This window comes from Rhinatrema bivittatum, chromosome 5 (genome assembly GCF_901001135.1).
Source record: "Rhinatrema bivittatum chromosome 5, aRhiBiv1.1, whole genome shotgun sequence".
Lineage (NCBI taxonomy): Eukaryota > Metazoa > Chordata > Amphibia > Gymnophiona > Rhinatrematidae > Rhinatrema > Rhinatrema bivittatum.
The window spans coordinates 335,162,254-335,188,402 of NC_042619.1; the positions used below are offsets into that span (position 1 = coordinate 335,162,254).

Here is a 26,149-nt window from a genome sequence, read left to right on the forward strand (position 1 = left end):
TGAAAGATGGGGGTATCCCCATGTGGACTTAATGGTAAACAGAGATCACCAGGCGTCACTGTTTTACAGCCATCAAAGAGAACACAGTACTGAAGGAATCAATGCGCTGGTTCTTCTGTGAAGTCAAGGAATGCTCCTTTATGTCTTCTCTGTGGCCTCTGGTGGACAAGGGATTATGGCGGATAGAGAAACATCCAGGCAACATGACCCTGGTAGTTCCAGAGTGGCCACATAGACCACGGTTCCCAGATTTGATCAACATGGCCATAAACAAACTGCTGAGATTTAGACATTGACTCTTCTCCACCGGGGCCCAATATTTTTGGGTCAGGCAGATCACTTCTGTCTCATGGCTGCACTTCTGAGAGGAGATGACTGAGATGGAGGGGATATCCCAAAGCAGTTATTTCCACATTATTGCAGGCTAGATGACCACCTAGCCTGGTCTGCTGTTGATGGCTTGCAGCCTCAGACTGTTCAGACTAAGGTGTTGCATATTTTTTGCTTTTCTACAGGAAGGTTCTGGTTAAGGAACTGGCTTTTAGCTCTGAGAGTCCAGGTAGCGACATTGGGTTGTCTCCGGGGTAAAGTGCAAGCGTATCTTCTGTCCACACATCCGGATCTAATATGGTTCCCTCAGGGAGCTAAGAGCTTGCATCCTCAGGTGTGGAACATTTGTCTATCTTGGAATCTGAATCTAGTCCTTAGAGGATTGTGTGAGGCTCAGTTTGAACCACTAAAGAGGACTATGTTTAAAGACTTGACTCTTAGAATAATTTTGTTGGTGGCTATTTGTTTAGCCAGAAGAATTTTGGAGCTCCAGGCACTATCATCTCAAGATCCCTTCCTACAAGATGTCGGATTTAGGGGTATCTTTATGTATGTTGTCTTCTTTTCTGCCTAAGGTTGTCTCAGCATTCCATCTTAGTCAGACAGTGGAACTTCCAGCTTTTCTGGATTTGGATTCCTCTACACCTCACATGAGGGGAGCTTAGGTTCTTAGATGGGAGGCATGCATTATTGAGGTATCTAAAGGTCACTGATGACTTCTGTAGATTGGATCACCTATTTGTAGTGTGGAGTGGTCCAAAGAAGGGAGGTAAGGCATCTAAGAGTTCAATTGCGTGGTGGCTGATGGAAGCGATTGATTTGTCTTACATTTCTAAAGGGTGCCTGGTACGGGGGGTTTAGGGGCACACTCAACATGTTCTCAGACGAACTCCTAGGCTGAGTCACAACAAGTGTCTCTGCATGACATTTGCAGGGTGGCTACTGGGAAGTCGTGGCACACTTTTGCTAGGCATTATTGCTTGGATGTCAGGGTTCTGGCTTCTATGTGCTTTGGTGAGAGTGTTCAAAGAGCAGAACTCTCCAGGTCCCACTCAAGTTAGGTACATCCCAGGAGTCTATACTGATCTGGGTATATACAGGGACAGGAAAATTGGTTCTTATATGCTAATTTTCATTCCTTTAGTACCACAGATCAGTCCAGAGACCTGCCCATTTACTGGAGGGAGAGTCCGCCATTTGTACTGTTGCTTTATATGTAGTGCAGAGTTGTTGGAGATTTTCAATGCTGATTGCTTATGTTAAATTTGGGAAATTTTTCCATTGTCTTTTTGGGCAACTTCACCTTTCTCCAGCTCATTGAAGGGGAGGGAATTTGCCTAGAAGTTTATAGTTTTTGCTATCTTCTTGGCTTAGGTACAGGTCAATACTGAAGGACTTCAGGTGGCACACTGGGTTATGTATTATATTATATTTATAATTTATATCTGTTCTATGTAATGAAGTTGTTACACTGTAAACCGGAATGAAGGCTCCCAGCTATATTTCGGTATAGAAAAGAACATAAATAAATAAATAAATGTACAGTGTCAGTGAAACTTTCTCTAGCTCCATCTGCTGGCAGGAAGGCAAAACCCAGGAGTCTGGACTCATCTGTGGTACTACAGGAATGAAAATTAGCAGGTAGTAACCAATTTTCCTATTCCTTTCCACTGATGCCAGCCTAGAGGATGCAACGCAATACTATGACCCAAAAAATCAGCTGAAAAAAAGACTAAGTCACAGGAAACAATGATTCAGCTGAAATAGGAACTCAGTAAGGAGAATGGTCAAGCAACCGTCATATAATGCCACAGAAACTTGATGGCTTATAAAGTCAAGCCCGTAAAGTGCTGGGCTTGTCTAATCATAGGTTGCTTTGAATGCGATACTCTCCAAACGGGGCTGTATCACTTGTGCAGACACTGTGTATAGTAAAGCAGCAAATGTATGCACTTATCTTTAGTGTTAGTCCACCAGTAAATCCAACAGGTAAAATGTTCAATCCTGAAGTACTTCCTCCTACACAGCGGTGTTTCGGAGTATCCGACTCTTTCTTCAGGGAGCTCCAGGTGGTGACATGCTGTCAAAATATTCTGTGTGGACACAATGTAGAGTTCTTAAAAAATGCCAACGGGCTAATGTACACAAAATGGCTCTGAGTTGAAAAGAAAGGACTTACAAGGTAACTGAAACTGGTCAGTCCATCTGTCAATGTCAGCGTCTACTAGAACGCTGCAATAATGATGATAAAAACATTATTAAAGGCTTAATCTAAATAGTATACTGAAAAGATTACTGAAAAGAATTACTGCGCACCAATTCTGACAAATCCTCTGCTCCTAAAAAAGTAGCATTTGCCTCGTCGGACGACTCGTCCAGTGGGTCCGATGATCAACAGGCACCGCGCACGCAACGATCCACTGCTTTTTTTTAGAGAAACGCCGTTATCCATCTCGCCCACCTCGATCCTACGGAAGAAAGACCAATCAGCAACCGTCCAACGAGGAAGATGCACAGTGGCACAAGCCGTTCACTCGATCTCAAAACCAAGACAGTCGCCGATAATTAATTTGACCACATATAAACTCACAATACATGAAGAACAGGTGTTGAACCGAGGTCTCTCTTATGTTCCCACTAACAAACACGATCCTTTCTCCTGTCGGATATTCTTGTATAAATGTTTTCGACTTTTGATGATCAAACACTTTTTTTCTAAATCCTCAGAAGTCTCACAGGATATCTCCATAGTCAAAACAAAATCTCGGTGGGTCCCTCCAGGAACAGTAGATGAACAAATTAAAGCATTTCAGACTCTTATTCTTCAAGATATTTCGGATATTGAATCTAGACAGCATCATACATTCTATAATCTTTCTATAGCAGAAAAACATGCACTTAAGACATTAGCAAATAATTCACAGATTGTCATCAAACCTGCTGACAAAGGCGGTGCCATTGTTATCATGAATCATATTGATTATCATGCTGAATTATTGCGCCAATTAGGGGACCAGAATTATTAGCGGCTGCTGGACACAGATTCTACTCCAGCATTATCTATTCAGATTAGTACCCTATTGAAAGAGGCTCTGACACAAGGCTTTCTTACCACGAAAGAATATAACTTCCTCAAGGTAGAGTCACCAAGGTGCCCAGTGATATACGGGGTCCCGAAAATTCACAAAACCTTGGTTAAACCGCCTTGCCGACCTATTGTCTCAGCGAATGGATCCATTTTGGAACCCTTAGCCAAGTTCATGGACCTATTCCTTCAGACAGCAGTTCAGGGTGCTGCATCTTTCATACAAGATACTTCACATATGCTCAAACAAGCTTTCCACTATTACAGATATCCCTACCAACTACTTTTTGGTTAGTCTCGATGTAGAGGCTTTATATACAAATGTACCTCAATCTGACGCTCTCTTATTGGTAAAAGAAACCATTGAACGCAGAATTAAACCACATCGTGTTGCATCAGAGTTTTTGATTGCTCTGACAGAGCTAATATTATTCAACAATTTTTTCTTTTTCGACCATCATTTTTATCTCCAAATTCATGGAGTAGCGATGGGATCTCCTATTGCTCCAGATGTTGCTAACCTCTACGTTACAAAATTTGAGGAAGAATATGTTTACAAATCTCCTTTTTTCACATCTGTTCTATTGTGGTCACGATATATAGATGACATATTTTTCATTTGGACTCATTCAGAAACACAATTACTACAGTTTCATCAATGGCTCAATCAAGTTAATCCACAACTCAAATTCAGCCTTACGTACAATCGTAATCAGTTATCTTTTCTAGATATTCAAATCCAAAAAGATCATGGGGGCATCAGCACCACTTTATTCAGGAAACCTACTGACAGAAACAATTATCTTCGGTTCGATAGCCATCATCCCCGTCCATTTAAAGAAGGGTTGCCAGTAGGCCAATTCTTTCGCCTTCGTAGACTGTGCTCAGACATTCATGAATTTCATAAACAAGCTGATCAACTGCGCAACAGATTTTTAGAAAGAGGTTATCCTGCTCGCATTATCCGTAGGGAATATAAGAGGGCCATCTTTTCAGACAGAGCACAACTTTTACAATATAAACAAAGGAAGGAAACTCCAAGCCTAATCTGTGTTCTCCAATACACAGAACTCACATCCCACATTAAAGCAGCCATCATGAAGAATTGGCATGTACTTAGTCCTCACCCGTTTTTGCGAGATCCACCCCTGTTTGCATACACCCGTGGCCAGAACATCAAGCAAAGAGTGGTAAGAGCAGCACTGCAACATCGTTCAGATGCACAACAGGGTGGATTTTCTCCATGTGGGAAGTGCTCGTTCTGCCTATTAGCCATTGTTGATACCGCATGGCAAGATCCACAAACAGGCATCCAACTCACAAATAAATTAGCAGTCAACTGCAACACAGAGTTTGTTATTTATGCTTTACAATGCCCGTGTAAAAAAATATATGTAGGGCGCACACGGCGTAAGATCCGTATAAGACTTATAGAACATCGCAGTAGGATCAATAATAAGGATATTAAAGCACCTGTGGTTCAACATAGCATTACACATTCACATTCTTTCGAGGATTATAAGTGGATTATCTTGGAGCACATCCCTCCACACTGGAGAGGAGGAGATAGATCGGCACAGCTTAACTTCAAAGAAAACCGCTGGATTTACCGCTTACATTCCACGGAACCCTACTGTCTTAATGAAAAAGTAGAATGGTTTTCCCTTATTTGATACAACATTCACGATGGCCGTGCTTGCTACGTCATTCCCCATATAAGGATCAACCCCGAGAGCCCAATTCAATATGGCAACCCCGATGACGCCGATTCACTTTTTTGGTATCTATTTAAGCATAGAACATCCCCTTTTACACGTCATTCTCCATATATGGCTCTCACCATATTTGGAGTGTCCGACGTCATTTCCTGCTCTCTCCTCCAGCACTCGGAGGAGTCCCCTTTAAATCCAGCGTCTTTTTCACTTGTCAGCCGTCAGTCGCGGCACAAATTTCTACTGGGCGGCACTCTGAATGTGTATGTAAGTACTCTCATCCCTTAAATAATAGAATTGATGCACAGTAATTCTTTTCAGTAATCTTTTCAGTATACTATTTAGATTAAGCCTTTAATAATGTTTTTCTTATCATTAATGCAGCGTTCTAGTAGACGCTGACATTGACAGATGGACTGACCAGTTTCAGTTACCTTGTAAGTCCTTTCTTTTCAACTCAGAGCCATTTTGTGTACATTAGCCCGTTGGCATTTTTTAAGAACTCTACATTGTGTCCACACAGAATATTTTGACAGCATGTCACCACCTGGAGCTCCCTGAAGAAGGAGTCGGATACTCCGAAACACCGCTGTGTAGGAGGAAGTACTTCAGGATTGAACATTTTACCTGTTGGATTTACTGGTGGACTAACACTAAAGATAAGTGCATACATTTGCTGCTTTACTATACACAGTGTCTGCACAAGTGATACAGCCCCGTTTGGAGAGTATCGCATTCAAAGCAACCTATGATTAGACAAGCCCAGCACTTTACGGGCTTGACTTTATAAGCCATCAAGTTTCTGTGGCATTATATGACTGTTGCTTGACCATTCTCCTTACTGAGTTCCTATTACAGCTGAATCATTGTTTCCTGTAGCCTAGAGGATGCAGCAGGTGATGGAGCAGATCATTGACATTGTTCGCAGTTTTTCCACATCCTTCATCCCAGAGCCAAAGCTGCCCCCTCAGCTTCCACAGCATATCCACCAGCCCATTCTGCCCTTCTCATTGCAGAAGGTAATGCTGGGTGCTTCACAATTACCAACTTCTTCATTGGGACAGCTATGATTGATGGACTCAAGTGAATAGCCCCTGCCTATATCTGCTCCATCTGGATTGCAGAGCCCACCAATCTCACCATACTCCAGGTCCATTGGATCATACCTCACCACCAGAAGACCTTATTTATTCCAAGATTGTGGAGAAGATGAGAGGGGTGCTTAATGTTGGGGTACGCAAGGACTCCAACTCTAGGGTGGAAGTCTTGGGTCTCCTCAAAATTTTGGATCTCTCCTTGCCGAACCATCAGTTTTGCCTACACATGAAGTATTACATGTATTATTAATGCACATTTAGGAAACATCTTATTCGGTTGTCTCTATTGCAAGTTTTGGATGAAGAAGTCACCCAGCTATGGTGTGGTGCAACTTCCCATCAAGCTGTAGTGGTAGACTTGACCCTTAAAAAGGCAAAAAAGACCCTCCTTCATTCCAGCTCTTCACCAAGTAAGAGCCATTGCATACTAGACGAGTTTGACAAGAAGTTTTTTCAGGGCACTGTGATCATGGCACATATCATTCAACACCAATTCTATATGGTCAGTACAGTTATGACTGTGTCAAGAGACTGAAGCCCTTCATTCAGTTGGAATCTGGCAAGCAAATATCTCCAGCACTGCTTTTTGACTTGGAAGAAGCCGTGTTCAATCTTCTGTGCTCTGTCTATGAATCGTTTGACACCATGGCATGTACTTTGGCAGCCTCCATTGGGACGCACCACATGGCATGGTCGAGAATGAGCAGTATCCGTCAGGATGTTCATGAAAAATTGGCTGACTTGTCCTGCCTTAGTAACAACTTTTTTGGGGAGAAATTGTGTAAAACTGTCTCCCAGATAAAGGAACAGAATGTAGTGGTTCAATCGCTGTCCACTACAGTAAAACTGCATTCCTCTGTCAGAAGAACGTATCTCGCTTATAATGTCCCTACTACCCTTGGAAGTCCTTTTGTTTGTAACACTAGTACTGTTTGCCTCCTCTTCCGACACAAGGTCAGCAGTCCCATCCTTCACCAGCAAGAAGTTGTCCAAGAGAGTGACAGCAACAGAAAGTGGCAAAGCAGCAACAGGCGAAACTGGGACACAGTGTTTGAGCAACCCAATTCCATCTACACTTCATTCAGTGGGACGCAGGATACAATTTTTTTCTAACTTTCTGGAGCCAGGTATCCCAAGACCAATGGGTTCTGTGAATCTTGCACAATGAGTATTGTCTCAATTTCAACCAATAAGCAGTGCTCCTTCATTCCATTGCCCCGCCATCCAACCCTGCCCACCTTCCCTGATTGTGCCTGGAGATACAACAATTGTTGACCCAATGAGCCATACAGGACATACCTCTCTTACAGCGTGACAAAGGCTTCTTTTCCCACTTTTTTCTAATCCCCAAAAAGTCAGGGGGCTTTCGCCCCATTCTGGACCTCTGAGATCTGAATCAGCATTTCTATCAGGAAAAATTCAAGATGAACTCGTTGGGCACCATTCTACCTTTCATGCAGTGGGGAAGATTGAATGTGTTCTCTGGACCTCAAGGATACCTATGAGCACATCCCTCTTTGGCATTAGCTCTGCTTCTGAGTGGAATCTGCACGCTACCACTACAAGGTCTTTCCATTTGGATTTCCAGCTGCCCCCTGAGTCTTCATGAAGCACCTTGCAGTTGTGATAGCCCATTTATGTCGCTGAGGAATTCACATGTTTCTATACTTAGATAATTGTCTTCAAGCATCTCTGTGAAAAGACGATCTGCGATGGGATATAAAGACCACGATAGATACCCTACATTCACTTGGGTTTCTTATCAACTTTGAAAAATCAATCCTAGTACCAGCTTGACGTCTTCAGTTCATTGGGGCTGTCATAAACTCGACGACCGTGCGAGATTTCCTCCCTGTAACAGAGGGATCACTCTGACCTGAATTGCCACTACCCTCTTAAATTCCCTGCCACTTACTGCATGCCACATTATGGTGCTCCTAGAACACCTAGCAACGGCGTTCCACATAATGCTCACACACTTGCACATGTACCATCTTCACTGGGGCCTACGCAGTCAATGGAATCAACTTTTGCAGCCCCTGGATACATCCATTCTACACACTCCAGAGATGAAAGTGGAGATACATTGGTGCTTGCAGCTACCAGTACTTCTCATCGGAGTGCCCCTTCATCCTGTCCCTTAGCAAGTAACACTGGTGACAGATGCATCCACTCTGGGTTGGGGTGCTTACACTGGCCCCTACAGAATCAAGGGCGTTTGGTCTCCTCAGTAACATTGTCTTCAGATCAACCTTCTTGAGCTATGAGCAATGAAAAATGCCCTGTGGACTTTTGTCTATCTCCTCTGGGGGCAGAGCATCAATATTCAGACAATCGAGTTGCCATGTTTTATGTGAATGAGCAAGGCAGAACTGGTTTCTGGATCCTTTGCTTCTCATTTGGCATTGGGCAAGGCCACTCTACATGCCATTTTACCTATCTGGCATAGTCAATACTCTAGCAGATCACCTCAGCAGAATTTTCCATTCCCAAGAGTGGTAACTCCAACCATCCATAACCAATCCTCTGTTTCAACTTTGGGGCCAGCCCTGGATTGATCTCTTTGCAACAGAGCAGAACCAGGAATTGAATCAAGTCTGCTCCATACTACCCAATGAGCTGCGCAAGACGCAAAATGCCTTTCTGCTAGACTGAGGAACAGGCCTCTTGTATGCTTTTCTTCCCTTACCATTTATTGCGAAGACTGTGCAGAAACTCATGCAAGACTGAACTGCTGTAATATTTGTCGTACTGGCTTGGCCCAGACAAGAGTGACATGAGAGTGTCATCTTGTACGACTTTCCGCGACCCCCCCCCCCCCCTCCCATATCATCTCCTGTCTCAAGAGGAAGACCATCTTCTCGACCTGGCCTTTCAGTCTCTCAACCTCATGGCCTAGATGAATGCAGTGTCTTAGCACCTTGGGTTTTGTCTAGACCAGTAGAAGATATACCCCTCTTGGTGAGGAAACTTTCCACAAGATATAATTATTCTTCGAAATTGAAAAGATAATCAAACATCTCACAACTTAGATCCATTCACATGTGAGCTGAGACATCTGCTGACATACCTTCATTATTTGTCTCAGTCTGGCCTCATGACAACTTAGTGAAGGGGGGAAGTCTGGGCCTGCAGAAAGTGGTTGGAGGTGTTTTCCTGTAGCTGTCCCCAGGATGGATGCTTTAAAAAAAAAAAAAAAAAAAAAAAAGTGACTGTATAGGTTTTAAAACTATACTATTTATTTAATTTAATGTATTTTGAAATGTCCTGCTCTGTGTACTGATGGTAGAAGGCTGAGTTACCTAGTATCAAATAATAAATAATATAATATTTATAAAATCATGAGTGGTGTGGGAATAAGTAAATAGGGAACAGAGTTATTTACCCTTTCAAATAATACTAAGCTTAGGAGACAATCCATGAAAGAAATTTGGTTTAAAATAAACTCAGTCAACACAAACTGTAGAATTGGTGGCTGGTGGTCAAGGCCAATAGTATGACTAAGTTTTATAAAAGGTTTGGACAAGTTTATGGAGGACAGGTCTATTAATAGCTATTCATCAGGTATGCTTTAGAAATGCCACATCATCTAACTGCTGGAAGCTGCCAGCGAAACAGTGAATGGATCTCCCTATTAGGATCAGGTATGTCTTCCAAGCAATCATATTGATTACTGTTGGAGACAGGATGTCTGGCTCAACCGACCATTGGTCTGACACCATGGCATTTCATACATAATTTGTATATGATTCTCCCCCACCATTACTCTTTTTTTTTTACTATGTTCCTGTCTCTCTTTTGACTCCTCTTTCCCAGTCTTTCCTTTATTTATTTGTTTATTTATTTAAAACTTGTTTATACCGACATTCATATACATATCACATCGGTTTACAAGCAACAAGGGGAGTAAAACCTTAAAACCTTTAGTCACTTCCTTTCTCTTTCCCCTTTTCTAGGGCCTTGGAGTCTGGGCAGAACATCCTGAGCCGTTCACAGGTAACCCTGCTGTCACCAATAACCAACCCTGACAAGGTGATCTGCGTTGGGATGAACTATGTAGATCACTGCCTGGAGCAGAATGTGCCCATTCCCAAAGAGCCCATCATTTTCAGCAAGTTCCCCAGTAGCATTGTGGGGCCATCTGCAGACATCCTGTACCCTACAGAAAGTCAGGTATGACTCCCTAAGCACCATCCCTCCCCTCCCCACACACCGCCCACCCAAACTCTCCTCTCAAATTGGTTTCAGCAATTACAATGTCCAGAGGTCCATATTTTTCTTTGTGCCCATCCAGATAACTCAGGAAGGACACATCTTACTGATTCTCATGCAGTTTTGGCATCAGCAGTTTTTGAGGAGGAATTGGATAAAACAATCTGCAAGGCTGTTTCTTGGCACAATTTTGTACTTATGTATTGGCATTGAGTGCATCTGGAGTGAGTCAAGTATTGATAGAGCTGAATCCTGAGATGTTCCGTGCACTGAGCAATAACAAATCAATGTTGGCACCAACAAGGTGCAGGCTGCATCAAGTCTGTTGTCTGGAGCATCGGAGAGGGGAACGTCTCTGGCACCATGAAACACCTTGGCCTTTTGGCCCCACCAGCCATTTAAGGGTCCCTCTGTGGTACATTCTCAGACTCTATCTTAAATAGTAAACTTTAAATTGGAGTCAGGAATATGGGATTATTCTTTCAGGTCTGTAGAATTATCAGACCAAGAGTCTTTAAAAGGCCTCCTTTCAAATATTTTACCTACCCAGGCAAGGAGTAGGTCCCTGCCAGAAGATTTCTTCTTCTCCATTTTCATCCAAGTAAAAACAAAAGCTATTCCATTGGATTTAGAGTTGGAAGATGAGCCCAGGGCACCTATGTTTGGACTCCTTAGTTACCTCAATGTTCCTAAGGAACTGGTGGCAGTGTCTGTCCATCTCTTTCAGGATGTGGCAAACTCCACCAGTGAACAAGACAGTGGATGCGAATTATTGTATCTAAAAGGCCACCAGATTTGAGACGCCCCAAATTTCTCTATATCTCTGCTTCCTTTTCAGTAAATGAAGTGGACTCTGTCTGAACACACCTTTACTACAATAGCTCTTCTTACGGTTGCTGCAAACATTTAGGCAGGTGAACCAGAAAAGCATACTGATAAACCAAAATAAACTGTCCAATTTACAGGCTTACTTCAGCTAGCATCTTGCATACCAGTTCATTGGTATCAGCCATTCATACTCATCAGTTTTCTGGGTTCCTTTGGTCAGGGTTTGCTCCTCCTTGCTTCTGGCACTGTACCACAAATATTGGCTTTAGAGAAACAGTATTAGCTTTTCATCACAGTGGACTTTTAAAACAACAGTCCCTTATTGTCCATACAAATGGGTTTTGTTCCCCTGCCAGCAGTTGGTGACAGAGTCAAAAAAGCTCAAAGATGACTTCTCTCCTTACAGGGGCCCAGTGCTGCCTGCTGCTCTTCAGTATTTTCTCTGTCTCCAGCAGGTGGTGCAGATGTTGACTGGTGCTGCAGCTAGGAGCAGGCCTTTCTCGGCAAGGCTTTAGGGTTAGATTCCCAGTGGAGCATAGGCGAACGAGCATATAGGACTCCTCATAGGCAAAATCAGAAACTGTTTTTCCAGAGGATAATGGCAAGGCAGTGCCCTTGTCTCCATTGCATCTCTGCTCTAAGCACCTCACTGTAGGTGTGCCGGCCAGGAGAGGCTACACCTTGTATGCTGGAGTGCGAGTGGAGCTTGGGTACAGTCCACTTGTCTGGACTAGTCTGGCATGGACGCTAAGGAAGGTGAAATTTATTTGTTCCCTGTACGTACCTGGATCAGTCCAGACATCTGGGTTTTGCCTCCCCTCCAGCAGATGGAGACAGAGAAGTTTTAAAACAACCCTGCCATATATACCGAGGTGCCACCCACAGTCCCTCAGTCTTTCTCTGTCTCCAGCAGATGGTGGAGGTGCAAAACCCACAGTCTCTTCTAGTTATTAGCTTGCAAAAAAATGTAAACATAGAGACAGAATTATTAGAGTAGGAAGTTAAGGGGAGATGTGCCTTTAATTTTCTACAGGAAAAAGAAAAACCCAAAACAGACTTTAATCAGAGTTCGAAGAGAGTCCTTCAGTCTTCCAGGGGGTTGCTAGGTCCTGAGGTGTGGTGTGGTGAGACAGCTGCTTGAAAGGGTTGAGGAATCTGCTGCCATTTGTTAGCAGCTCTGGGGTGATACCGGGGAGCCCGGCTCACTCACCCCAGCGGGAGCAGGAAGCTTGCCAGACCCAGGGACAGGGACGGGCAAGTTTTTACTTTAAAAAAAAAAAAAGTGGTTTTATTTTCACGCGCTGACTCTCCAGGGCTTTTCTTGTTTCTCCCTCTGCACCGCCGTTCTTTCTGTGTTTGCCGCATTTTCGCCGCTTCTTTCTTAAATTTCTAGCTGCGGGAAGGATGCCTCGGGGGTCGGCCTGCTGCGTGTGCGGCTCGATGTGCGTATGTCCCGGGAGGGCCTGTGCGTAGACTGTCTACCCGGAGGGGAAGGACCCTCTGTTTTGCCCCGGAAGGGTCGGCAGCGAGCTCCTCTGCCCGCCTCAAGGCTACAGGCAGACTGCACAGCCCCAGCTGATCCGTTCCCGCTGAGCGCAGGAATGGAGGCTATTTTGGGAAGTTTTTGGGCGGCCACTTGGGCCGCGATGGGGGAGGGGTTTTTTTCCACCCTCTCTCTCCCCACAACAGATTATCTCTGGGGGTGGGGGGGGAGGAGGATGTGCCAGCAGGCCCGGACTCTCCTGCCACAGAGGATCGCCCTGAGGGGGCTAATGATTCCTCTTCTGATTCCTCCTTCTCATCGGAGTTCGTGCTCCTGATACACAAGGCCTTTAAAGCCAAAAAGGCAGGAAAGAAACAGGACAAAACGCTTTTCAGCTTCCGCACAAAAAACTAAGGACGCAGGCCAGCTCTAAAGGAGGGTCGGAGCCCCACAAAGACAAAAGGCCCTTGCGATCTGTGCCAGTGGGAACGGATTCAGACTCCACCTCCGAGGGCAACCGGGATCCGCAGCCGAAGCCTCCGGGGGGAGCCATTGGGGACGTGGATCCACAGCAGGACGTGAGCCGAGGGTCTCAGGCTATGAAAGGTGATGACCCGAAGGTGGTTCGCCTTTTTAAGAAAGATGAATTGACTCCGCTTATTCCAGCCATCCTGGAGGAGTTGGGATTGGAAACCCCGCTGGCTGAGTCTCGGCTGGGAGCTATGGATCTGATCTTGCTGGGCCTCAGGGGGTCCTGCTGTTTCCTTTCCTTTCCATTCCTCGGCGACGGATCTGCTCTTTAAAGAATGGGACACTCCAGACTTGGGGTTGAAGGTCAGTAAAGCGATGGACAAGCTATATCCTCTGTCGGAGGAAGCATTGGATCTGCTGAGGGTCCCTATGGTGGATGCAGCGGTGTCTGCTGTCACCAAGAGAACCATGATACCAGTCATGGGGGCTACAGCTCTCAAGGACCTACAGGACAGAAAATTGGAACTCCAGCTCAAAAAAGGTTTTGAGGTCTCAGCGCTGGGGGTTCAAGCGGCAATATGCAGTAATTTTGCTCTTCATGTGGGGCTTCGTTGGGCCCAGCAGCTCCAGGCCAATGCCGGCCTCTCTGAGGGGGAGGCTTGTCAGGCAGGCCGTCTGGAAGCAGTTATCGCTTACAGCGCTGATGCAGTCTATGATTTGTTACGAACATCGGCTAGAAACATGGTCACCGCGCGTAGGCTTCTGTGGCTGCGGAACTTGGCAGCAGATGTCCCGTCAAGACCCAGCTCAGTTTCACTTCCTTTAAAGGCAAGTTGCTGTTTGGCAAGGATTTGGAAGGAACATGATCAAATCCCTGGGGAGAGGAGAATAAGGTTCATAAGCTGCTGGAGGACAGGCCCAGAGCTAGAGGTTCCTTTCCCATCTTAGGTCTCGTTTCCGGGGCAGTAGGAGTACCTCGTCAGATGCAGTTGTTCGGGTCGTCTTTTCACTCAGGATCCGGCAGGCAACCCGGTCCCTTCTTCTGAGGCAGACGTTTCGGCAGAATAGTTCCAGGTACTTCCCATTTCGGCTTGCCGGAGCCAAGTTCCCTCCCAATGAGATACTGCCTGGTCCATTCCTGAGTTGCCAGTCGTGGGAGTGGGGAAGCCAGACTAGTCGCTCACTTCATTCGAGGAAGGACTGGGCCAAGCTGAAGTCGGACCAGTGGGTCCTTACCGTGATAAGTCAAGGTTATGCTTGAGGATTTTGTTACAGCGCCCGCAGGACAAGTTCCTGGGGGGGGGAACCCTCTATCATGCGGACGTTATCGAGAAAGCAAGAGGCGGGGTACGGGCCCTAGGTACCCTTACAGCGGTCTCTTGGACTTGGGAACTATAATGCCAGTTCCATCCGTGGAACATCAGAAAGGCCGCTATTCCATTTATTTCATAGTTCCCAAAAAGGAAGGTACTTTCCGACCGATAGATCTAAAAAGAGTCAACAGATGACTTTGGGTTCCACGATTCCGAATGGAAACTCTTCAGTCAGTCATCGCCTCTGTACGGCAAGGAGAGTTTCTGGCTTCTCTGGATCTCACGGAAGCATATCTCCATATCGATCAACCGATTGGAGACCAGAGCAGTGGCCCTATCCTTGCAAGCCTTCCTCCCACTCCTTCGGGGGAAGTCGGTCCGAGTCTTGTCAGACAATGCGACCACAGTGGCCTATATCAAATCGCCAAGGGGGAACCAAGAGTCGACCGGTGGCACTGGAGGCGCAGCAGTTGATGCACTGGGCGGAACAGCACCTTGTAAGCATTGTGGCATCTCACATCGCTGGAGTGGCAGACTTCCTCAGTCATCACCATCTCGATCCAGGGGAATGGGAGTTGTCCGAGGAGGCCTTTCAACTCATCTGCGACAAGTGGGGCACAGCTTGTATGGATCTGATGGCCACATTCAAGAATGCCAAGGCCCCGTGCTTCTACAGTCGTCTCAGAGAGACAGGCGCCGAGGGCGTCGATGCCCTGGTCCTTCCCTGGCCAACGAACATTTTGCTGTACGTGTTTCTGCCCTGGCCTCTAATAGGCAAAGTGATCCGACGTATAGAGCTCCATCCGGTGGAGGTGGTCCTAGTGGCTCCGAAGTGGCCGAGATGTCCATGGTTTGCGGATCTGATCAATCTCACCGCCGCAGAGCCTCTGTGGTTTCGGGAGTACACAGCCCTGCTACACTAAGGCCCTGTCTGTTTGGAAGAGGCGGATCGCTTCTGTCTGGCGGCATGGCTTTTGAGAGGCAGCGGTTGAAGAATAAAGATTATTCTGATGCGGTGGTGACCACGTTGTTACAGTCGCGCAAACCGTCTACTTCCCTTGCTTATGTCAGAGGCTGGAAAGTTTTTGAGGCCTGGTGTAGGGATCGCACGGTGGATCCTATGCGAGCATCAGTATCAGACATTCTATGTTTCCATCAAGCCGGACTTCTAAGGGTCTCTCTGTAGTTCCCTCCGGGTTTAGGTTGCGGCGCTCTGATGTCTTAGAGGTAAGGTCCTGGGGGTAGCGTTGGATTTGCATCCAGATGTGGCTCATTTTCTTCGAGGGGCAAAGCACTTACATCCTCCGCTTCGCCACCCGTGTCCTTCCTGGAACCTCAATTTGGACCTTTCGTCTTTGTGTGCTCCGCCTTTTGAGCCTATAAAGCGGAAGGAACTAACGCTGAAAGTGGTGTTTTTGGTAGCGATTTCCTCGGCCCGACGGGTGTCGGAATTGCAGGCGTTGTCGGGTAGGGGTTTTCTGATTCCTTGGTTAATGGACATAGAGTGATGCTTCTTGGCTGCATCAGGTTTTAATTTTGGTTTTGGTGGTGATTTGAAAACCAAAATAAACAATTTCCTAGCATCTAGGATTCAGGAGGATTCTGGACCAGTGGGTTATGCACTCTAATAGCAGATGGAGACTGAGCAAACTGATGTCACTGCGAGAGTATATATATTGTGACATCAGCCTGCCAGTATTTTCCATCTCCAGCAGATAGTGGGGATTAGTTTAAGTTTTAGAGGAGAAAGAAACAAGGAAATTTAATTTGCCCCGCTCTCCTGTGGTGATACCAAATGGTCCCTCCCCCAGTTGAGAATTCCTGAGGTGATTTCCGTGGTCCCTCAGATGAGTGCCTTGGTCTGATAGCTGGCTTTTGAGTTGGTGTGGATTTAGCTGTAAAAAGACATGCTGAAAGGCAAGCGTGGAGGAAGCTGAGCACGGCGGTGACTGTATTTACCCTCTCTTCCCGCAGCTGGAGACCGTGCTTGTACTAAGAGGGGACGGGCTGAGCTTAGGTAAATTTTTTAAAATTGGTTTAAGAAGAGAAGGGGAGTCAATTAGGGATTCCTCCCTTTTCCCCTTCCAATCTCTGTTCCAGAAACGCAAGCAGCACACAAACCAACGTGGCACAGACGAGCTGGAGCCAAGCTGCGCACCATTATCTACTTGGCAGGAAAACCTCCTCCTCTGGCTGCGAACACTGCAAAGGCAGAGAGCCATCCCCGCAACTCACCCTCTACCTCCGTTTCAATTGTCTTTCCTTTTTTTTTTTTTCTTCCAGAAAACTTTTTAAGCAACTTTAACAAACTTCCCTTAGCATGGAACACAGAGCTCTCCAGCACCACACAGGAAGATCAGCCAAATTAAAAAAAAAAAAAAAAGGCAGAATGAGAAAACTAGACGTCCTGAGCCCACAGCCACCTCAGCAATCTCGTGAAAGGGAGGGATCTGGACCACCAGATTTATACCCACGGAATAACGGAGTGAGCCTACAAAAAGGTCACTGACCCCCAGCTCGTCCACCTCAACCAGACAGGAAGGATCCACCAGGATCCAGAAACCCCCTGGGAGGAAGGCTCACAAATCCAAAGTACTCTCCAGACTGCAAAACTGCAGGTTTTGCACCATCTGCTGGCGATAGAGAAATACTGAGGAACTGCAGGTGGCAGTGTCAGTAAAACTTTCTCTGTCTCCATCTGGCAAGGTTGCAAAACCCAGGAGACTAGACTGATCTGGGTTCGTACAGGGAATGAACTGTTCTACAGGCCACCTAGGTACCTATCAATGTTGGCAGATTGATTCAGCAGAGTATTTCAATCATTCGCATGGTCTCTACAGCAATCAGTGGCCATCGAACACATCAGCTTATGGGATCTACCATCTGTGAACCTATTCACATCACAACAGAACACAAAACTAAATCAATTTTGCTCAGTTCTGCCAAGTGATCACAGATTAGCTCAAGGCACTTTCTTTCTCACTTGGGGGCAAAGCCTCATATACAGTTTACCACCATTACCATGTATCGCCAGAACAGTGCAAAAGGTTCTTCAGGACCATGCTTGCCTGATCCTTATAGTCCTGGCATGGCCCAGTCAGATCTGGTATGCGTCTCTCATATAGCTTTCTAGCAGTCCTCCCATATATCTGGGAACAGACCTTGGGTAGTTAACTTAGGAAGATGGGACAATGTATCATCCCAATCTTTCAGCCTTCAAATTTACAGCTTAGATGTTGAGTGCTCAGTGATCGCTGATTTCCACTTACCTACAAAAATTGTGGACATAGTATCATATAGAAAGTCTTCAACTAGAACATAAGAACATGCCATACTGGGTCAGACCAAGGGTCCATCGAGCCCAGCATCCTGTTTCCAACAGTGACCAATCCAGGCCATAAGAACCTCACAAGTACCCAAAAACTAAGTCTATTCCATGTTACCATTCCTTTTTTAAACACAGTTATACTAACTGCACTAACCACATCTTCTGGCAACAAATTCCAGAGTTTAATTGTGCGTTGAGTGAAAAAGAACTTTCTCCGATTAGTTTTAAATGTGCCACATGCTAACTTCATGGAGTGCCCCCTAGTCTTTCTATTATCCGAAAGAGTAAAAAACAGATTCACATCTACCCGTTCTAGACCTCTCATGAATTTTAAACACCTCTATCATATCCCCCCCTCCAAGCTGAAAAGTCCTAACCTCTTTAGTCTTTCCTCATAGGGGAGCTGTTCCATTCCCGTTATCATTTTGGTCGCCCTTCTCTGTACCTTCTCCATCACAATTATATCTTTTTTGAGATGCGGCGACCAGAATTGTACACAGTATTCAAGGTGCGGTCTCACCATGGAGCGATGCAGAGGCATTATGACATTTTCCGTTTTATTCACCATTTCCTTTCTAATAATTCCCAACATTCTGTTTGCTTTTTTGACTGCCGCAGCACACTGAACCGATGATTTCAATGTGTTATCCACTATGACGCCTAAATCTCTTTCTTGGGTAGTAGCACCTGATATGGAACCTAAGATTGTGTAACTATAGCATGGGTTATATTTCCCTATATGCATCACCTTGCACTTGTCCACATTAAATTTCATCTGCCATTTTGATGCCCAATTTTCCAGCCTCACAAGGTCTTCCTGCAATTTATCACAATCTGCTTGTGATTTAACTACTCTGAACGATTTTGTATCATCTGCAAATTTGATTACCTCACTTGTCGTATTTCTTTCCAGATCATTTATAAATATATTGAAAAGTAAGGTCCGGATTTTAAATGCCCTGCGCGCGTAAATCCGGCCGGATTTATGCGCGCAGGGCCCTCGCACGCCGGCGCGCCTATTTTGCATAGGCCGCCGGCGCGCGCAAGTCCTGGGGCTTCGTAAAAGGGGCGGGGAGGGGGCGTGTCTGGGGCGGGACCGGGGTGTGGCACCGGCCCGGGGGTTTGGTTGAAGCCTCCGGACCAGCCCCCGGGTCGGGTGATGGCGCACCAGCAGCCCGCTGGCGCGCACAGATTTACGCCTCCTTTCAGGAGGCGTAAATCTGGCAACAAAGGTAGGGGGGGTTAGATAGGGCCGGGGGGGTGGGTTAGGTAGGGGAAGGGAGGGGAAGGTGGGGGGAGGGCGAAGGAAAGTTCCCTCCGAGGCCGCTCCGATTTCGGAGCGGCCTCGGAGGGAACGTGCGTATCTTATAAAATCCAGCGTACTTTTGTTCGCGCCTGGTGCGCGAACAAAAGTACGCCCTCGCACAAATTTATAAAATCTACCCCTAAGGGTCCCAATACAGATCCCTGAGGCACTCCACTGCCCACTCCCTTCCACTGAGAAAATTGTCCATTTAATCCTACTCTCTGTTTCCTGTCTTTTAGCCAGTTTGTAATCCACAAAAGGACATCGCCACCTATCCCATGACTTTTTATTTTTCCTAGAAGGCTCTCATGAGGAACTTTGTCAAATGCCTTCTGAAAATCCAAGTACACTACATCTACCAGTTCACCTTTATCCACGTTTATTAACTCCTTCAAAAAAGTGAAGCAGATTTGTGAGGCAAGACTTGCCTTGGGTAAAGCCATGCTGACTTTGTTCCATTAAACCATGTCTTTCTATATGTTCTGTGATTTTGATCTTTAGAACACTTTCCACTATTTTTCCTGGCACTGAAGTCAGGCTAACTGGTCTGCAGTTTCCCGGATCGCCCCTGGAGCCCTTTTTAAAATATTGGGGTTACATTAGCTATCCTCCAGTCTTCAGGTACAATGGATGATTTTAATGATATGTACAAATTTTTACTAATAGGTCTGAAATGTCATTTTTTAGTTCCTTCAGAACTCTGGGGTGTATACCATCCGGTCCAGGTGATTTACTACTCTTCAGTTTGTCAGTCAGGTCTACCACATCTTCTAGGTTCACCGTGATTTGGTTCAGTCCATCTGAATCATTACCCATGAAAACCTTCTCCAGTACGGGTACCTCCCCAACATCCTCTTCAGTAAACACCGAAGAAAATAAATCATTTAATCTTTCCGCGATGGCCTTATCTTCTCTAAGTGCCTCTTTAACCCCTCGATCATCTAATGTTCCAACTGACTCCTTCACAGGCTTTCTGCTTCGGATATATTTTTAAAAGTTTTTACTGTGAGTTTTTGCCTCTACGGCCAACTTCTTTTCAAATTCTCTCTTAACCTGTCTTATCAATGTCTTACATTTAACTTGCCAACGTTTATGCATTATCCTATTTTCTTCTGTTGGATCCTTCTTCCAATTTTTGAATGAAGATCTTTTGGCTAAAATAGCTTCTTTCACCTCCCCTTTTAACCATGCCGGTAATTGTTTTGCCTTCTTTCCACGTTTCTTAATGTGTGGAATACATCTGGATTGTGCTTCTAGGATGGTATTTTTTAACAATGACCACGCCTCTTGCTCACTTTTTACTTTTGTAGCTGCTCCTTTCAGTTTTTTTCTAACTATTTTTTCTCATTTTATCAAAGTTTCCCTTTTGAAAGTTTCGCACGAGAGCCGTGGATTTCCTTACTGTCCCCCTTCCAGTCATTAAATCAAATTTGATCATATTATGATCACTATTGCCAAGCGGCCCCACCACCGTTACTTCTCTCACCAATTCCTGTTCTCCACTGAGAATTAGATCTAAAATTGCTGTCTCTCTCATTGGTTCCTGAACCAATTGCTCCATAAAGCTATCATTTATTCCATCCAGGAACTTTATCTCTCTAGCGCAGGGGTGGGCAATTAATTTTCCCATGGGGCCGCATGAGAAATTGGGATGGTTTTAGAGGGCCGGACTAATATAATTAACTCAGTTCTCAATAGCCCTACTTATGAAAAGACAGCAGTTTACCACCAATGCATGTCCTCTGAGAAAACACAACAAATAAGACTGATAAAACTCTTACATGCTAGTAAAATATCTCATCTCGGTAACAGACACAGAACCGACCTAACATACTCCCAGGATCTGTAGTAATGCACATAAACTAATCTGCACACAGTTACACCTGTATTATGGAATACACTCAAACAGGAGCAACCCTATCTATGAAAAGGCAACACTACAAATATTAAATCAGGTCCTAAAAACCCATACACCTCTTATTAGGAAAACAGAACTAGCAAGCAGCTATAGATTCCCCACACAGAAATAATTGTAAAGCTATACTAATAAGCAGAATAAATGTTTCAAAACAGCTATGAACAGAATAACATCCAACAATTAAAAACTCATAAAAACTATTAAACATTCTCCAAACACCAATAAAATATTTCAAAAAAGCAGACATCACACAATTAAAATGGCAGTCAAGAAAAATAAACTTAAAGCCACTTTTACTTACCCCCTCCAGCAGCTCTCCTACTCCCCTTCCCTGCAGGCCGTGGCATACACCAGAAGCAGCAGTAGAAGCTAAGCTCTATACTTATGGTCCTCTTCCTTAGTGCCCATGTCTCTCACACACACACCATACCAGTCATGCCCCCATGACCAGTTTCTGTCTCTCTCACACACCAATCATCTCCCAAACAGTCTTTGGCACACACACACACCAGTCACCTTCCTGAACAGTTTCTCTCATGCCATACACACACACACACACACACACACACACACACTTCCCACTCCCGTGTTCTACTTACATATATGGTCTTCTCACTCTCATAATCACTTTCTCTGTGTCTCTCTCTCTCTCTCTCTCTCTCACACACACACACACACTCACTCACCAGTCTCTCACTCCCATGCTTGTTCTCTCCACATGCACAGGCTTCTCATTCCCATAATCACTTTCTTTCTCTCTCTCACACACACACCAGTCTCTCACTCCCATGTTCTCTTTCAGATATACAGGCTTCTCCCTCCCATGCTGTGTCTCACACACACCCAGGTTTCTCACTCTCATGCTCACTCTCTTCACATGCACAGGCTTCTCATTCCCATAATCACTTTCTCTCTGTTACACACACACCAGTCTCTCTCATTTCCATGCTCACTCTCCACGTTCACAGGCTTCTCATTCCCTGAATCACATTCTCTCACATTCACACACACCAGTCTTTTTCTCTCACACACACAGTCACCTTACCAAGCAGTCTCTCTCTCTCATGCATGCACACTCACCCAGGTTTCTCACTCCCACAACTCCAGGCTTCCTTCGCTCATACTTTCCCACATACCCAGACTTCTCACTTCCATGCTTTTTCTCTCTCACACACACACACATCAGTCACCTCCCTGACTAATGTCTCACACTCTCACATACACATCAGTCATCTCCCTGAGCAATCACTTTCATTGTCTCTCACATACACACACACATCAGCTCTCTGACCAGTCAATCACACACAGGCTGGCTGGCTGCTTCTCACTCTCTCTTACTCACTTCCTCTTCCCCCCCCCCCCCCGAGCACAAATGGGAGCTGCAGCAGTCCCCGCAGGCCAAGAAAGAAGAATCCCATCGGCCGCGGGAGGCTCATGCTGCTGACTCCTTTCTCGATTACCGGCTGCTTCAATTGCTCGGGAACCGATGCTGCAGCCGACGCAGCACGGCTCTTTCTCCTTCCCATGCACCGCTCCGTGTATCACTTCCTGTTCCGGGTCACGGGAGGGGGGGTGCAGGCGCGGGAAGAAGAAAAGGCCAGCCGCGGGTGCCACAGCTTCTAACACCGCTGCTGTTACCACTGGGCTTGAATGTGCTGACAGCCCAGCGGCAACGGCAGCGGGAGAGACCGGGAGCGTGTGCCGCGGACCGGCAAAAAACTCCCACGGCCCGGTCCCCCGGTCTGCGGACCGGTGGTTGGGGACCCCTGAAAAAAGACCACGAAAGGCGGAACTGTGACATACCGTATTTTTCGCTCCATAAGACACACCTGACTATAAGACGCACCTAGGATTCAGAGGGGGAAAATTAAAAAAAAAAAAATTTGTGTTAAACAGGCTCTGCGTCCGGGCGTCTTATGGAGCAAATTAGGGGAGTGCATAGTTTTTTTTTTTTTTCTCCCCATTTTGTTTTCGGGTCTGGGGAGGGCCATTTCGGTCCACTCCCCAGATCAGAAAACTTTTCTTTCTCTGGGAACCCCTCCCCCCCAAAAAAAAACCCCATCCCAACCCTTTAAATTAATAACCCCCACCCTCCTGACCCCCCCAAGACCTGCCGACTTAATTTACTACAACCCCCCACCCTCCTGACCTCCCCAAGACCTGCCGACTTAATTTACTACAACCCCCCACCCTCCTGACCTCCCCAAGACCTGCCGACTTAATTTACTACAACCCCCCACCCTCCTGACCCCCCCAAGACCTGCCGACTTAATTTACTACAACCCCCACCCTCCTGACCCCCCCAAGACCTGCCGACTTAATTTACTACAACCCCCCCACCCTCCTGACCCCCGCCAAGACCTGTCGACTTAATTTACTGCAACCCCCCACCCTCCTGACCCCCCCAAGACCTGCCAAACGTCCCTGGTAGTCCAGCTGGGGTCCAGGAGCGGTCCGGGAACGATCTCCTGGGCTTCTGCCGTCGGCTGCCAGTAAACAAAATGGCGCCGACGGCCCTTTGCCCTCACTATGTCACTGAGACCGACCAATAGCAGCGGTCGGTCCCAGTGACATAGTGAGGGCAAAGGGCCGTCGGCGCCATTTTGTTTACTGGCAGCCGACGGCCCACGCCCAGGAGATCGTTCCCGGACCCCCGCTGGACCACCAGGGACGTTTGGCAGGTCTTGGGGGAGTCAGGTGGGTGGGGGGGTTTGTTAGATTTTTTTTTTTTTTTTAATATTCGCTCCATAAGCCGCACATACATTTCCCCCCCCCCCCCCCCCCCCCCCCACTTTTGAGGGGGAAAAAGTGCGTCTTATGGAGCGAAAAATACGGTATGTAGGAAAGAAACTCGAGCGAAGGCACGCTGTCCGATTGGCCGGTGCTTGCCCAGCACCGGCCAATCGGGCAGCGTGCCTTCGCTCGAGTCACTCCCTCCCCCCCACCGGACGCTGTAAAAAAAAAAAAACAGTTCATTCTCCGCTCCCTCGCTCCCCGATTGGCTGGCCAATCGGGGAGCGAGGGAGCGGAGAATGAACTGCTGCCTTCCCTCTGCAAGGGAAGGCAGCGTGCCTCATTCCCCGTCTGCTCTCAGCAGTGGGCGGGCCGCTCACAGACCGTAGGCGGGCCGGATTCAGCCCGCGGGCCGCCCCTTGCCCAGGTCTGCATTAGAGTCTGCTTCTCTAAAGCAGGGTGCTGGAACTGGTCCTCCTAGGGCCGCCCCCCCCCCCCCCCCCCCCCCCCCAGTTTTCAGAAATATTTACATACGTAGGTGGTAGTGCATGCAATAAATCTCATTCATATTCGTTAGAGAGTCCCTGAAAACCTGACTGGCTGTGGGAACGGGAGATCCACGACCAGTTTGAGCATTTCTGCTTTAAAGTTCTTGACATGGAAGGTGGTGGTCCTCATCACAGTGACTTCAGCTGGAAGAGTCAGAAAACTCCAAGCTTTTTTCCACTATCCTCCATGTATGCAATTCTTCCACAACAGAGTGGTTCTCTGTACTTACCTGAAATTAGTCTCTGCTTACAATAGACTGATTGATATGTTATTGCTTACCTTCTTTCCTAGTCCCCATGCACATGAAGGTGAAAAAGCACTAATTATTCTGGAATGCAAAAGAATCTTAGTCAGTTGTTTCCAAGAAATGAACTCAACCACATTGGAAAACCTCCCAACTGTTCATGTATTTATTTATTTTATTTATTTAGGTTTTTTATATACCGGCATTCATGATACAATCACAGCATGCTGGTTTACAGTTGAACAGGGGTGCATAATAACTTCAAACTGTAACTAAAGTGCGGAGAAAAGCAGTTACAAATAACAAGGAGGATTGAACTGGGCGAAGAGAGAAATAAAAGGAAAGGATAACATCAGTAAAAGATAATTATACATTCCTGAAACTAGGATGACTGAGAGAGATATGTTGATATAGTGAGAGATTAATTAGGGTCTGGGCATGTGACCCCCAACAGATTAGGAGTAGAGGTTGCCAAGCATACCTTATCTTACTGGCTGGCTGAGTGCACATAACACTGTTACACCTTAGCAGGACAGCAAGTCACAGATTTTGTGAAGGCTCATCAAGTGAATCACAGCTGCTTCCATTGCTCATCTTTGAGAAGTACCTATTGAAAATATCTGCAAAACATCAACTTGGTCTTACTTTCATACCTTTACCTTCCACTACTGTCTCTCAAAGACTTGCCAGTAAACTTGGACAAGCAGTTTTGCGAAATCTGTTCATGCAGTAGGCCACTCTCCCTGGTATGGGCTGGGTTGCTTACTAAATAAACACTTCTGCTGCAACCCTCAGCTTGGGGCTCCCCACGTGTAAACTAATTCATCCTGCTTATCAATGGAAAATGCAAGTTTTCTTACTGTAAATGGTATTTTTTGTAGATAACAGGATGAATTATCTATGGAATACCCCCACCTGCCTCCCTGGAGAGTCAACATAGCTAGATTAGCTTTGATATAGACTGAGGAGAGACTCATGAGACAACTTCCACACATGCTCAATAGAGCTCAAAGCTCTATTAGCTCGGAGAGACGAAGCCCTTTTGGTGCTGCCAGATGACATCACCCCACATGTAATGGTTAAGTCATCTTGCTGTCTATGGGAGACACTGTTTATGGTAAGCAAACTTATTTTATACTAAACTTCATCATAATACAGTGATTCTATGCACACATCTTAAGTTCTTACCTAAGGTGATTGTGGAGTTCCACCCTAATCAGTGAGTCATTTTTTTTTCTAGGCCATATGTCCATAAAATGAACACATGCTAAACAGTTTGGACTGCAAAAAAGCCTTATCCTTCTATCTGGAGGGCATTAAATCCTGCAGAAGGTTGACTCAAAAGGATATGGGATTGCAGTTACTTTTCCCGGCCGCATTCGCTCCGCGGCCGGACCTGCTCACCTCTCTCAGCTGTCTACAAGCTCCGGTCTCACCTCCTCTGCTGGTCCCGACCATCCTCGTAGCTCTCAGGCTTCCCCGGCATCCCAGGCCTCACAGCGGAGCTCCCGCTGGGGCTCCGCATCCAGTGTCTCCTCGG

At 46.1% G+C, this 26,149-nt stretch overlaps 1 protein-coding gene across 6 annotated transcripts in view; it reads left to right on the plus strand.

Moving 5' to 3' along the window:
- Nucleotides 1-26,149, plus strand: part of FAHD2A (fumarylacetoacetate hydrolase domain containing 2A) — a 134,401-nt gene that overhangs the window by 15,605 nt on the left and 92,647 nt on the right. For all 6 annotated transcript variants that reach the window (XM_029604444.1, XM_029604443.1, XM_029604445.1 and 3 more), the window contains exon 3: nt 10,181-10,397. In XM_029604444.1, coding sequence (XP_029460304.1) covers nt 10,181-10,397 — 217 coding nt within the window. The remainder of the gene's footprint in view (nt 1-10,180; nt 10,398-26,149) is intronic.